At 51.9% G+C, this 14,562-nt stretch overlaps 1 protein-coding gene across 6 annotated transcripts; it reads left to right on the forward strand.

Annotated features, from left to right (window-relative positions):
• Positions 1-418: 418 nt before the first annotated feature.
• HMOX2 (heme oxygenase 2) lies at positions 419-14,274 on the forward strand. 6 transcript variants are annotated; one of them, XM_084818001.1, is made up of 6 exons: positions 419-806; positions 7,349-7,477; positions 8,853-8,970; positions 11,160-11,651; positions 13,035-13,155; positions 13,251-14,274. In XM_084818001.1, exons 2-6 carry the CDS (start codon positions 7,398-7,400, stop codon positions 13,376-13,378), a joined length of 939 nt encoding a protein of 312 aa, XP_084674127.1. In that variant the 5' UTR covers positions 419-806; positions 7,349-7,397; the 3' UTR covers positions 13,379-14,274. The 6 variants fall into 6 exon arrangements, with proteins under 6 accessions (XP_084674127.1, XP_084674128.1, XP_084674124.1 ...); XM_084818002.1 differs by having other exon boundaries at positions 419-516; XM_084817998.1 differs by lacking the exons at positions 13,035-13,155; positions 13,251-14,274 and having other exon boundaries at positions 11,160-12,067.
• Positions 14,275-14,562: the final 288 nt, after the last annotated feature.

The following is a 14,562-nucleotide window of genomic DNA, read 5'->3' on the forward strand; positions in this document are numbered from 1 at the left end:
CCAATAGTAAAGGATGGCCCAAAACACCTGGCAGGCACCAGGCTGGGGGAGACTGTCCTAACAACAAACTTATAGCATCCACTTCAAGAGATGCATTAAAAGCATGGAGTCATAACCACGCACCATCTGAGTGCTTAATGGATGTCAATATCAGTGCTAATCGGCAAAGCTGCAACTCCAGGCACACTTAAAAAAAGGTAAAAGGTGTCCCCAACCAGTCGTGTCCGACTCTAAGGTGTGGTGCCGGCCGCGAGTGCTCAGCGCGGAGAGGCGGGGCCAGAAGCAGCCCCGCCCCAAAGCGTCGGGTCCGCGACGTCACAAACAGGACGCGCGCTGATGGGCTGGCCGGCCCCTCCTCCCTGCATATTCAACGGACGTTGTCCACGTGACAGGGGGAGGGGCTGGCCCTGGCCGCGTCGCTTCAGTCCTGAGGAGGAGCTGGCCGGAAGTGCCGCCGTGAGGGGAGCCGGAGCCGGAGCGACGCGGCCGAGAGGAGAGGCGGCGGCAGCCTCTGAGGTGACGAGTGCGGTGGGAGGGCGTGGCCGCCGGCCGAAGTGCCCCCGAGCGTGCGCAGAGCGCCCCGGCTGCACCCCACCCCCCGCGGCCTTCCCCGGAGCCCGGCCTTCCCTGCCTCTGCCCCCCGCCGACCGCGGGCTGCGCCAAGCGGGGCGGCGCTCCGGGCCTGCCGCGAAGGCGCGGGTTCTGCTGCACACCCGCCCGTGAAGGCCTCGGGGCCTGCCCTCCCCCGCTCTTCGGAGCCCAAGGCCTCTCCGCCCCCCATTTTATCCTCACAGCAGCCCTGTAAGGTAGGTTACCCTGGGAGAGAGTGACTTTCTGCCCCAGGGGTGGGCCCCTGGTGGCTCTCCAGACGTTCTGGCCTTCAAGAGAGCTTCGGCTATTGGGCAGTATAGAAATGAGATTAATAAATAATAAATGAATAAACTCTCATCAGCCCTTACCATTGTCCACAATGGCTGGGCCAATGGGAATTGCAGTCCAGCACCTCTGATCCACTCTCCCCCACCCCATTTTCCGCCGTGGCCAACCAGGTGCCCTGTGGCAGGGTCACAAGGAAGGCACGAGGGCAGCAACCCTCCCATGGTTGGCCCCAACCCATCAGCTGGTGTTCTGGGTATGGTGGGTGCATTAACTGTCGTGGCTTCTTCCTCAATGGGCTCTGGCAACTCCTAAGCGCTTGGCCCTGCCCAGGCAGGATTAGCCCTGAGGCCTGGTACATAGCCCCCTGGCTTGGTCTGTCTCTCTTGGCTACAAGACCAGACTGGCTCAGAAGCTGAACCAGAGTATGTCAGAGCCCTCAAAATGCAGCTAAACTGCTTGTGACAACAACCCTTCCCAAAACCTCGGCCCGTATGCTTCCGCTGCAGCTTGCCTGTCTCGACCAAGCAGCTGGTTCCTGCTTGTCCCCCATGAGCTGTATGGGGCCAGTGGACGTTACTAGAAAGCCGCATCAGAGGGATGCTACTGGGGCTCCTGGTGGATCAAAGTACCTGTTGGAACACCTGGCAGATAGAATAAAGGCCTAGTGCCCGTTATCTGGAAATGGGGAGGGTCTGGACCAGCAGCGGTGCATAGATCTTTCTGTCAGCTATGAAGTGTGAGAAAACATGAGGTTTTCTTGCAGTGGAGGCAAAGGCCAGCATGGTGTATTGACTGTAACCATCTTCTGACTTCTTGTTGTGCCCCAGGATGGACCTGGGTAACCCTCCAGAGCCCCTTCATGGATCACTTGTTGTGGCGAAGGGGCTTGCGTAACTCAGTGAAGCCATAAGCTATGCCATGCAGGGCCAGCCAAGACAGACAGGTCATGGCGGAGAGTTCTGACAAAATGTGGTCCACTGGAGAAGGAAATGGCAACCCACTCCAGGATTCTTGCCAAGAAAACCCCATGGAACGTATCACAAGGCTAAAAGAGATGACGCCGGAAGATGAGCCCCTCAGGTCGGAAGGTGTCCAATATACTACTGGGGAAGAGCAGAGGGAAATTCCAAGTAGCGCCAGAAAGAGTGAAGCAGCTGGGCCAAAGCCAAAAGGACACTCAGCTGTGGATGTGTCTGGTGGTGAAAAGAAAATCTGATGCTAAAGAACAATATTGTTTAGGAACCTGGAATGTAAGGTCAATGAATCAAGGTAAGCTGGAGGTGGTCAAACATGAGATGGCAAGATTGAACATCTTGGGAATCAGCGAACTAAAATGGACAGGCATGGGCGAATATAATTCAGGTGACCATCATATCTACTACTGTGGGCAAGAATCCCTTAGAAGAAATGGAGTAGCACTCATAGTCAGTAAAAGGGTGGGAAAAGCAGTACTGGGGTACAATCTCAAAAACAACAGAATGATCTCAGTACGAATCCAAGGCAAACCATTCAACATCACAGTAATTCAAGTCTATGCCGCAACCACTGATGCCGAAGAAGCTGAGGTTGATCGGTTCTATGAAGACCTACAACACCTTCTAGAACTAGCACCAAAAAAAGATGTCCTTTTCATCATAGGGGATTGGAATGCCAAAGTAGGAAGTCAAGAAATCACCGGGATAACAGGCAAGCATGGCCTTGGTGTACAAAATGAAGCAGGACAAAGGCTAATAGAGTTTTGCCGCGAGAACATGCTGATCATAGCAAACACTCTTTTCCAACAGCACAAGAGGCGACTCTACACATGGACATCACCAGATGGTCAATATCGAAATCAGATTGATTATGTCCTTTGCAGCCAAAGATGGAGAAGCTCTATACAGTCAGTCAAAACAAGACCTGGAGCTGACTGTGGCTCAGATCATGAGCTTCTTGTTTGAACATTTCTGCTTAAATTGAAGAATGTAAGGAAAACCACTAAACCATACAGGTATGACCTAAATCATATCCCTTATGAATACACGGTAGAGGTGAGGAATAGATTTCAGGGATTAGACCTGATAGACAGAGTGCCTGAGGAACTATGGACGGAGATCCGTAACATTGTTCAGGAGGCAGCAACTCAATCCACCCCAAAGAAAAAGAAATGCAAGAAATCAAAGTGGCTGTCTGATGAGGCTTTACAAAGAGCTGAAGAAAGAAGGGAAGCGAAAAGCAAGGGAGAAAGGGGAAGATATACCCAACTGAATGCAGAGTTCCAGAGAATAGCAAGGAGAGACAAGAAGGCCTTCTTAAACGAACGATGCAAAGAAATCGAGGAAAACAATAGAATGGGAATGACTAGAGATCTTTTCAAGAAAATCAGCGATATCAAGGGAATGTTTTGTGCAAAGACGAGCATGATAAAGGACAAAGGAGGCAGGGACCCAACAGAAGCAGATGAGATTAAGAAGAGGTGGAAAGAATACACAGAAGAACTATACAGGAAAGGTCTTAATGTCCCTGATAGCCATGATAGTGCAGTCACTGAACATGAGCCGGGCATCCTAGAGAGTGAAGTCAAGTGGGCCTAAGGAAGCATTACTAACAACAAGGCTAGTGGAGATGACAGTCTTCCAGCTGAGCTATTTAAAATCCTAAAAGATGATGCTGTTAAAGTGCTGCACTCAATATGCCAACAAATTTGGAACACTCAACAATGGCCGCAAGACTGGAAAAGGTCAGTTTACATTCCAATTCCAAAGAAGGGCAACGCCAAAGAGTGTTCAAACTACCGCACAATTGCACTCATTTCACATGCCAGCAAGGTGATATCAGCTCAATATCCTACAAGCTCAGCTTCAGCAGCATGTGAACCGAGAACTACCGGAAGTACAAGCTGGGTTTCGAAGAGGCAGAGGAACTAGAGATCAAACTGCCAACATTTGCTGGATCATGGAGAAAGCAGGAGAATTCCAGAAAAACGTCTATTTCTGCTTCATTGACTACGCTAAAGCCTTTGATTGTGTGGATCACAACAAACTGTGGTAAATTCTGAAAGAGATGGGAGTACCAGACCACCTTACCTGTCTCCTGAGAAACCTGTATGAGGGTCAAGAAGCAACAGTAAGAACCAGACATGGAACAACCGATTGGTTCAAAATTGGGAAAGGAGTACGACAAGGCTGCATATTGTCGCCCTGCTTATTTAACTTATATGCAGAATACATCACGAGAAACGCCGAGTTGGATGACTCACAGGTCGGAATTAAGATTGCTGGGAGAATGATCAACAACCTCAGATACGCAGAAGATACCACCCTAATGGCAGAAAGCAAAGAGGATCTAAAGAGCCTCTTGTTGAGGGTGAAAGTGGAGAGTGCAAAAGCTGGTTTGAAACTCAGCATTAAAAAAACTAAGATCATGGCATCTGGCCCCATCACTTCGTAGCATATAGAAGGGGAAGAAATGGAAGCTGTGACAGATTTTACTTTCTTGGGCTCCAAGATCACCGCAGACGGTGACTGTAGCCATGAAATTAAAAGACGCTTGCTCCTTGGGAGGAAAGCTATGGCAAACCTAGGCAGCATAGTAAGAAGCAGAGACATCACCTTGCCAACAAAGGTCCGTCTAATCAAAGCTATGGTTTTCCCAATAGTAATGTATGGCTGTGAGAGCTGGACTATAAGGAAGGCTGAGCGCCGAAGAATTGATGCTTTCGAACTGTGGTGCTGCAGAAGACTCTTACGAGTCCCCTGGACTGCAAGGAGGTCCAATCAGTCCATCCTAAAGGAAATCAACCCTGAGTGCTCATTGGAAGGACAGATACTGAAGCTGAAGCTCAAATATTTTGGCCACCTAATGTGAAGAGACAACTCCCTGGAAAAGACCCTGATGCTGGGAAAGATTGAAGGGGATGGCAGAGGATGAGATGGCTAGATAGCATCACTGATGCAATGAATATGAACTTGAGCACACTCTGGCAGAGAGTGGAGGACAGGGATGCCTGGCGTGCTATGGTCCATGGGGTCACGAAGAGTTGGACACGACTTAACGACTGAACAACAACAACCCTCCAGAGACTGAAATCCTCCTGTACCAGGAGGTGCACCCCCCCTACCCCAATTCAGGGGCATTTTATTGTATTTATTTCTATATATATAAAAATCCCAGGTCAGGTAACAATAGTGTTAAACAACAATAAAGCAGCGACAGAATACAATCAATATGTACTGATGCCAATGAAACAACTTGTTGTTCAGTCGTTCGTGTCAGACTCTTCATGACCCAATGGACCACAGCACGCCAGGCCTTCCTGTCCTCCTCTCTCTCCCGGAGCGTGCTCAAGTTCATAATCATTGCATCGGTGATGCTATTTAGCCATCTCATCCTCTGCCGTCCCCTTCTCCTTTTGCCTTCAATCTTTCCCAGCATCAGGGTCTTTTCCAGTGAGTTTTCTCTTCACAATGAAACAACTAACCACTCATAAATGCCCAGGTAAACAGAAGGGTCTTAACCTGGCACTGGTGAAGTTGGGGCCAGGCATACCCCCTGTGGGAAGGTGTTCCAGGGTTGGAGTGCCACCACAGAGAAGGCTCTATCTCATGACACCACCTTAATGGTTGGATGACAAGATGGGCCTCCTCTCCCCCCCACCAATTAAAAGCGGGGCAGGCTGGTTCGGCATTCCTTCAGTCACCTGACCCCAAGTGGTTTAGGCTGCTGGTTGGGTCAACCTTGGGCTATGCTGCTTGCCTGTCTGTGATTTCTGGCCAAGTGACTTGCCAGGCTAGTGTGGCTGAATTAGAAGGGAGCTCTCTAGAGATGTGGCAGCCTTGCCCAGCCTTGGAGGGGGGGTGTGTGTTGCTTTAGAGAAGAGGGGCACTTTATTTTGGACTGGAATTTAGTCAATTACTTTATATGTCTTACTTTGACAGGGGAACCGTCTGTCTCTGTTTATCACGTGACTAGAATGTATCTGTCTGCCATGCTGTGTCCTTTCCAGCAGTGTCTGGTACTTAGAGAGGTAGCTGAGCAAAGGAAGGGAGCAATGGCTTGCAAGGGAGTGGATGTATCTGTCCCCTGTAACCCAGCAAAGGAATTGTCAGCAGGCCGCACGGTTTGGAGGACTGATTTTCTGGGAAACTGGTGTCCTGGGATGGCTCTTTGATGGAGGAGCAGTCACAGGTTGCTGGTTGGGTTAGCCCCAGGGCATTCTGCTTGCCTGTCTGTGGCTCCCAGCTGAGTGAGTGGCTTGCTAGGCTTGTGTGGCTGGATTAGAAGGGAGCTCTCCAGGGACGTGGCAGCCTGTCCCTGCTTTGGGAGAGTCTGACTGCATCGGCAGGGACTTCAGGAGTATCAAGCTGTGCTCAAGAGAGGGGATTGGTTCTGTGAGGACTTGCGGTGTGGGTGTGCGTTGGGCAGGGGGAGGTCAATTAAGATATTGAGTGTGGCACTATTTCAGTTCCTGAAAGAGGGCATGACTTGGGAGTTGAGGTGGCCTCATCATCTCCTACTTGGGTCCACCCTTTGCAGTTTTCCATCCTGGCCTCAAGCCAGAGGTGCATAAGTGAGCCCTGGGTGGGCCTGGGGGAGGTTGGGCAACTGGGGGTGGGGGGCTGCTCAGCACTGTGTAATTGTGCCAGTGGGCAGCTTGTGGCAACCTGTGAGAGGGGCTTTGAAATCACTGGCACCCCATCTGCAGCTCCCTCATCTTCCACTGGCTTGAGTAGAAGCTATTCCCATGTCTCAGCCTCTGTCTGAAAGCCTTGCAGTGCGTGGCAGTCTCATTGTTCATGGCCATGTGGGTATGTCTTGTGCCCAGTGCTTCCCTCAGAATGATGACTGGCAGAACTGATAACAAGGCAGATGTCTGGCCCACATTCAGCTTTGTCCATCCCCCCCTTCTCTGTTTCCCCACAGTCTGAAGCAGTTTTGATGGCTCACTCTGAAACCTCCTCTGCTTGGAGACTCTTCCAGGCAGAGGGGCAGCTGCGTGTTGCTGAAATCCTAGAAATTAAAGACTGGTGTTAAATGCTGTGTTGTGGTTTCTCTCTTCCTTATCATTAGCCCTTTTTCTGCTGTCTCAGCAGCTGCCATTTGAAGAATGGTTTGCTCAGCAGTTGCAAGTCAAACTGCTGAATTAACCTGGGCCCTTTGCTTTTCTCTGCTAGCAGGTCCCATCCTGACCATGGAGCATAGTCAGAAGTGGCTCTCACTGAAAAATCATCAATTCATCAAAGCTGGGGGTTGAACCTGCTGCTGCTGCTGAGGCCTCACTTTGGGGAGAGGCTTGACATCCTGTATTTCTAAGTGAGCTGGGTCACTCGCAGATCAGGCTATTGCCTCTCATCAGTTGGCCAGCTCTAGCCACTGATTCACAGAACACTGAGCTTGCTCCGTCCATAAGGATCCCCTTTGAATGTTGAAAATGTGGAATTCTGTCCATGCTGTGTGGCTGACTCTGCCTCTTTCTGAACACGCCATTTAGACTGAATAGCCGACTAAGCAAAGCATCCAGCAGATCAGCCAGCTGCAGCATGTTGTCTGATGTGACAGTGGGACTGGATGAGCCCGAGAACCTCTCCTACGAGGAGGCGGAGGAGGATGACAGCGTCAGGTGAGCAGCTCCCACATCTGGAGGCCGAGGCAGCGATTGCCGCCTTGCGCGCGTGCGCAGATGATGCTATCCTCATGGTTAGGTGCAATATTCCTGTGTGAACATGAGCATGTCTGGGTGAGAGTAACTGGCACAAAATACCCAACTGGGACAGTCTGATGTTCCTGCTACTGCCTCAGATGTGGCACTCTCGTGCTCCAGTCTTTTGCAGGCACGGCCTCAAGTGTTTGCTATGCTGGGGGAATGTGCCCTCTGTTAAGCAAAGTGCTGCTGAATTGACTGGTGTTAGTTCAGTAATCAAATCCACTCCTGAGGCAGGGTTCTGGCAAAGTAACCACGAGCTGAGGGCAGACCCAAGCCAAGTCCACCACAAGGTCACAGTGGTAGCACTTCAACCATCTGGCTCTATCGAGGGCAGCCAGTTGTCATTGGGAAGCAGGCCTGGAGACCTCCCAGCTCTCTGCTGCAGGCAGACTGGCTTGCCCTTGCAGAGCTGCCGGGTCGTGGCATTTCCTTCCTTGGCCAAGCATCAGTTAGAGGTGCCTCAGGTTGCAGGGCAGCTTCTTCTAGTGCCAAAGGACTCTCCATTCTGCGCTGATGAAAGGGTGGCTTAATGTGCAAGAACTGAGCCCCTGGCCTTGCTGGCTTCGAAGGTCATCCAATTCCTGACTCAGTTGGGCATCCTCCAGCACAGCCTTTTGAGAATCTCTTAGAGGGCCTTCAGGATGCACAGCCTGCATATCCACCAAAGGCTTTTGGCGCTCAGTGTCTAGTGCGAGGAAGCTTCTCCAGGAATAAACCACCTAGCACTGCCCTCTCTGAACTTGTCACGGGGGCCTCAGTTGTCTCCTGGATCAGAGGACTCCAGCTGGTCCAGGTTAGACCCGTCTCTTGTGCCTTCAGCCTGACAACTGCGTAGGCCAGTCAAGTGGGGCAGGAAAAGGATCTGGAGGGTGGGTTTATTCTCTTTGGCGGCTGTTGAGTGCTGGTGACATACATGGCAGAGAGAGGAGATGTTGGCTTGCTGAGGATGAGTGCAGTGCCTTCTGTCCTGGCCTTGGCCATTTCTGCCTGGGGCAGGGGACTTCCGGCAGGCTGGGGGGCAAAAGGCATGGCAGTGTTACTCAGTGATTTTGCAGAGCCGTGTCGTCTCTACATGTGCACGCACTTGCCTGCTTGCTTCCCTGTGTGCCATTCCTTCACCGAGGAGAAGACTTGGGGCTTTCAGAGTGGTGGAGCATATTGGCCTGTGGTCTGTGGCCATGAGCAGGCTGACTCAAGCATGCCCTGGCCTGCCTCTGATCCATGCCTCCACACGTCAGACCCGGCCCCCCTTAGGCACACCCGTTAGGCACCCACCTTTCTCTCTCCACAGCCCCACAGACTTGTCTGAGCTGCTCAAAGAAGGGACCAAGGAGTCGCATGACCGTGCTGAGAACACTCAGTTCGTCAAAGATTTCCTGAAAGGGCGCATCAAGAGGGAGCTGTTCAAGGTGCGTCCTGCTCTGTGCAGCTCTTTTGCTGTGGGGCTGGGGCTCTATGGGCGCCTCTAGCTGCCTCTCCACCCTGGAGGGCAGCCCAGCCCTTGGGGAACAGAGGCCGGGTGCCTTCTGCTGCACAGCTTCCCCTGTGGTGGGTCAGCAGTGGGGTTCACGAGGAGCTCCAGGGCTGCTGCTCCATCCTTCCCTGGGCAGGGCCAAGGCAGCAGCTGGCTTGGACGGCTCCCTTGCATACTGCAGCCACAGGCGGGAGGCCCATGGCACCCGGGACTGTCCCAGCCTCCAGTCCACCCTCCCCCCGCCTGATGCCTTGCACTGTGATGCCCCCACCCTTGCCTACTGGCCACGCTGCCTGGGGCTGACGGGAGCCAGCCATTATTATTTATTCGGAGTAGGCTTGGATCTCCCCTTGACGCGCTGTGTGCTTGAGGGGATGTCATAGAATCATAGAATAGTAGGGTTGGAAGGGGCCTACAAGGCCATCGAGTCCAACCCCCTGCTCAATGCAGGAATCCAAGTCAGAGCATCCCTGACAGATGGCTATCCAGCCTCGTCTTGAACGCCTCCAGTGTGGGAGAGCCCACTGCCTCCCTAGGTAATTGGTTCCATTGTTGTATTGCTCTAACAGTCAGGAAGTTTTTCCTGATGTTCAGCCAGAATCTGGCTTCCTGTCACTTGAGCCCATTATTCCGTACCCTGCACTCTGGGATGATCGAGAAGAGATCCTGGCCTTCCTCTCTGTGACAACCTTTCAAGTACTTGAAGAGCGCTATCATATCTCCCCTCAGTCTTCTCTTCTCAAGGCTAAACATGCCCAGTTCTTTCAGTCTCTCTTCATAGGGCTTTGTTTCCAGTCCCCTGATCATCTTTGTTGCCCTCCTCTGAACCCTCTCCAGCTTGTCTGCATCCTTCTTAAAGTGTGGTGCCCAGAACTGGACACAGTACTCCAGATGAGGCCTAACCAGTGCTGACTGGAGGGGAACTAGTACTTCCTGGGATTTGGAAGCTATGCTTCTTTTAATGCAGCCCAAAAGAGCATTGGCCTTTTTTGCAGCCACATCACATTGTTGGCTCATATTCAGCTTGTGATCGACAACAATTCCAAGATCCTTCTCGCTTGTAGTGTGGTTGAGCCACATATCCCCCATCTTGTAACTGTGCATTTGGTTTCTTTTTCCTAGGTGCAGAACTTGGCATTTATCCCTATGAAATGTCATTCTGTTGTTTTCTGCCCAGCGCTCCAGTCTATGCAGATCATTTTGAATTTTGTTTCTGTCTTCCAAAGTATTAGCTATCCCGCCCAATTTGGTGTCATCTGCAAATTTGATCAGCATTCCTTGCACCTCCTCCTCTGGAGGAGTTCATTTCATTTCATTTTCAATGAAAATGCAAAGATTATAAAGTGTTGTCATCCAAAGCATCTGGAGGGTACTAGGATGAGGGAGGCTGCCCTAATCATTTGCCTCAGACCAACTCCCCTGTCATTATTCTCCCTGTGTCCAGTTTGACCCTGTTTACAGTGGGGAGGCAGACCAGTGCGAGAGACGGGCAGGCATCTGTTGTGCTTCAACCCGGCTGTCTAGAATGAGCCTAGACATTGGCTTGCTGTCCAACCAGCTTGTTCCCCATCAGCAGATCCCCAGGCAGTGGGGCTGGGCTAGCGTGGGGCACAAAGAAGGAAGCAAGCCACAGAGGCTTTGGGTGTGAGGGGTGGGGAGAGCGCCGGGGGTCTCATGTTTGGGGAGGGGCCATAGCACCAGCTCTGCATGCAGAAGGTCCTGGGCACCATTCCTGGCCTTCCAGTTCAGGCAGTTGGTGATGGGAAAGCCCTCCAGCCCCTGGAGAGCTGCTGCCTGTGAGAGTAGAAAGCCTTGGTTTGACCCAGCGTACGGCTTCCAGTGTGGCTGGCCTGGCTGCTCGGTGAGACAGAAAAGGTGCGCACGATATTTATTTATTCATTTCATTTCTATACCGCCCAATAGCTGAAGCTCTCTTAATTTTGTTAATTTTAACAAAAATTAAAACCAAAGAGCACACAATAAAACAATATAAACTATATAAAACATTAAAACCATAGTATACAATAAAACCAGAATAAAACCTAGCAGCAATGCCGGGTTGTCGGGGGAAGCAGGCGTGTGCAATGACAGCTGGCCCCTCGTGGCCCCCGTGTCCTTCTGCAGCTGGGCACTGTGGCCCTCTACTTCACATACTCGGCCCTGGAGGAGGAAATGGAGCGCAACAAGGACCAGCCAGTCTTTACCCCTCTGTACTTCCCCCTGGAGCTGCACCGGACAGAGGCCCTGGAGAAGGACCTGGAGTATTTCTACGGGGAAGACTGGCGGGACAAGATCCAGTGTTCAGAGGCAACGCAGTGCTATGTGGACCGCATCCACCACGTGGGCCAGCAGGAGCCCGAGCTGCTTGTGGCTCATGCCTACACCCGCTACATGGGGGACCTGTCCGGAGGGCAGGTGCTGAAGAAGGTGGCCCAGCGTGCCCTCAAGCTGCCCAGCACCGGGGAGGGGATCCAGTTCTACATCTTTGAGAACGTTTCCAATCCCCAGCAATTCAAGCAGTTCTACAGAGCCCGGCTCAATGCCCTGGATCTGGATGAGGGAACCAAGGAGACGGTTGTCAGAGAGGCTAACAAAGCCTTTGAGTTCAACATGCAGGTATGGAACTGGCTGTTGGGAGGAGGGGGCGTGTATTTTCGCTGCAGTGAGCGCTCTGCCTCTGAACCAGGATTTGGCAAGTACTGCTGCATCTGCTGGGCTGATTCTGCCCTTCCAAGTGTCAGGGTGGACACTGAGCCCATAGAATCCCAGAGTAGTTCTGATTCTGAGGAAGAGCAGTCGCTCCTGGGAGGGGAGCGCGCTCCTCTTTCCCAGGGCCAACAGCTGACGGAGATTCCTCCCACCAACATTCCTAGCTTAGATAGCAGTCCAGGGAGTAACAGAGAGCGGATAGCAAACTTGGTGGACGCGTGACGCAGACGCAGAGAGCGGCGCCAGATGGAGGGCGCAGAAAGGAGGCGGAGTGCCGAGTTGGCGCGCAAACAACGACTGCGCCCAGAGGATCCAAGGGAAAAGGGGAGGGACTCTCCCTAGTCCTTAAGTTCAGGGGTCTGCCAGTAATTCCCTTTCAAATGGGGACCAACTGTTCCAACTTAGGGCATAGGTTCGGTGCTGCTCAGATCTAGTTGCAAACAGTATAGTGGTTAAGTTGTAAAAGAAGAATAAAGCTTTGAAAAGAATCCCTTCGTCTGTGTCTGGACTTGGCTACTGGATTAGACTGAGAGAGGCCTCCAAGGAGCCCTTGACACCAAGGCAGGTTCTGCTGAAAAGAGGAGCTGGAGATGCTGGCCTGGAGAAGGAAGCAGCTGCCTGCTGTGGCTTTGGGTGCCAGGGAGGCATGCCAGCATTCCTCCTCGGTGCCTTCACCAGTGTGGCATGCCCAGTGGAGCCCTTCACGTTCTCTCAAAGAGGGTGGATCCCCTACGCCCTGTGGTGGGATGAGCTGAGCCCCACCTCCCTCCTGCTCCCCGTTGTCATCCATGGCTCCCGAACTCGAGCGACGTCGGCAGCTGTGTGCAAAGGTCACAAGTTGGCGGCATCTGCTGCCACAGTTGTGGCTGAGCACCTGTTACAGGGTGCTGCATGTTGTGAACGGCCAAGTTGTCACATTCCTGGCCCCAAGGGCTCTGCAAAAGAGGCTTGGACTGCACAGGCAGTGTCTCGGCCAGGCAGGTGCCCCATTTCTTACCCTGGCCCCAAAGGGCATCATTGCAGTTTCATTCCTAGCGGCAGAGCAAGTCTTCAGAGGCCCCAAGGAAAGCGCCTTGCTGAAACCCCTGCACCACGAGACACCCAAGGACTCAGCTTCATTGAGCTTGGGCTGGGCCCTTATTTGCCTGCTGCCGGTATCTGAAGCTCATTTGGCTGGAGCCCAAGGCAGAGTAAAGTTTGTGGTTTCTGGGCTGGGCTTTGATAAGCATGGGCATGGGCCTGCTCATGGAAGGTAGCAACTGCTGCTCTGGCCTTTGACCACCTTTGCAGGTTTTTGAGGAATTGGACAAGATTGGAGCTTTGTTAACAGAAGAAGTCCAAGATGGCGGCCTCCCAGTGCATGATGGGAAAGGAGATCTGCACAAGTGTCCCTACTATGCAGCAAAACTAGGTGAGTCTATGTCTGCTGCCTCCCTCCTTCCCTGATTGCTCATCCACACCCCTTTCTGTACCTAACTGTGCTCTTATGTCCTCCCACCTGCTCAGCTGGCACAGAGGGCTCTGGCTGCCCCTGCCACCTTGCCTTGGCTCTCTTGAAGCAGCCCACCGTCCAGCTGGTCCTGGCGGCCTGCGTTGCCGTTGTAACAGGAATTGCAGCCTGGTACGTGATGTGAGATGGACGGCGCTCTGCTGCCACTGGCTGGCAGAAGGGGATGGTGGCACTTGCTGAACTGGGCTGCTACTTTTTTCCATTGACACAGGTGGAGTCCTAATGGCGGATTTAATTAAGGAACCATTAAACCCAAATGCACAATGAATGAATGAATGCCTACCTATCTGCATACGAGGAATGTTCCAAAAGATTAGCTAGTAAAATGGAGCCAGAGATCCCACCTGGGTTGTTCGCTTGGCTCCACGGCTTGAATACCAAAACTACATGTGGAGCATGGGGCTCTTTCCTGCCCCTGCCCCCTCTCTTTGTTTCAGCTCAGTGGGTGGGCTTGAATGGGTTGTTTCCTTGGGAGTAAGCTTTGCTTTTCCTATTGTCACAGGGGCAGAGGCAGGCAGCCCCTCCACCTCCATTCACAATGCCCTCTGGTGAGGTATTCCAGATACAGAGTACACTAACAGCCAGCCTTTAGTTCCAGGTGGGTTAACTGACTTGTACATAGGGGAAATGCTTAACGGTTTAGTTTTCATGTAACTTATGGATTGTGGTAACACCTCTGACATAATAAAATTTATACTTTGGTGTCTTAAGCTGTTGCGTGACTTGAAGATGAAACTTCCTGACTGCAAGCAGCCCTGCTGCTCATTTGAGGGGTGCAAATAAGGACCCATTGAGCATCCCTGTAGTGCTCACAGTGACAGAGGTGGACAGCCTCCAGCCCCACAGCCAGGGGCTTGAGGGACGAACAGGGGTGGAGATGGACATAAACAGCACCATCTGTTTGATTACTAAATGCTTGCTAATAGTAGTAATAAATTGGTGTCAGTAGTTAGGCAGAATCCTATTAGTTCCTTTGTTATCTCTACATGTAAAAGCGCCAGAAACATTTTTAAAATAATCGTACCTGAACAGGCCCATGACTGCTTCCTTTGGAAAGTGTAGATGAGGCTGAGGAGAAGCTCTCTGAACTCCCTTATTCAGTTTTGTCCTCATTTTGAGGCTTCCGTCTGGAGCATAAACTTGCAGGGACTATGAGCTGCATGCACAGACTGAAATGTGCATTTCTGTCTGCCCATAGAAACAGCTTTAGTTAGGTTTCTGGTGAGTGGTAAACAACTCCACCTGTTTTGAACACAGCAGCTTCTCTGCTGTCCCTCGTTTTGGGCTTTTTTAAAGGCAAACAGTTCA

Source organism: Heloderma suspectum, chromosome 12 (genome assembly GCF_057233095.1).
Source record: "Heloderma suspectum isolate Gila_16-S chromosome 12, 16-S_ref, whole genome shotgun sequence".
NCBI lineage: Eukaryota > Metazoa > Chordata > Lepidosauria > Squamata > Helodermatidae > Heloderma > Heloderma suspectum.

Excerpts from the sequence above, each read along its gene's own strand:
- HMOX2 (XM_084818003.1), top strand. The coding sequence starts at position 8,740 with ATGAGCAGGCTGACTCAAGCATGCCCTGGCCTGCCTCTGATCCATGCC. Across the intron at positions 8,971-11,159 it reads TCAAGAGGGAGCTGTTCAAG|CTGGGCACTGTGGCCCTCTA; the intron begins GTGCGTCCTGCT and ends GTCCTTCTGCAG.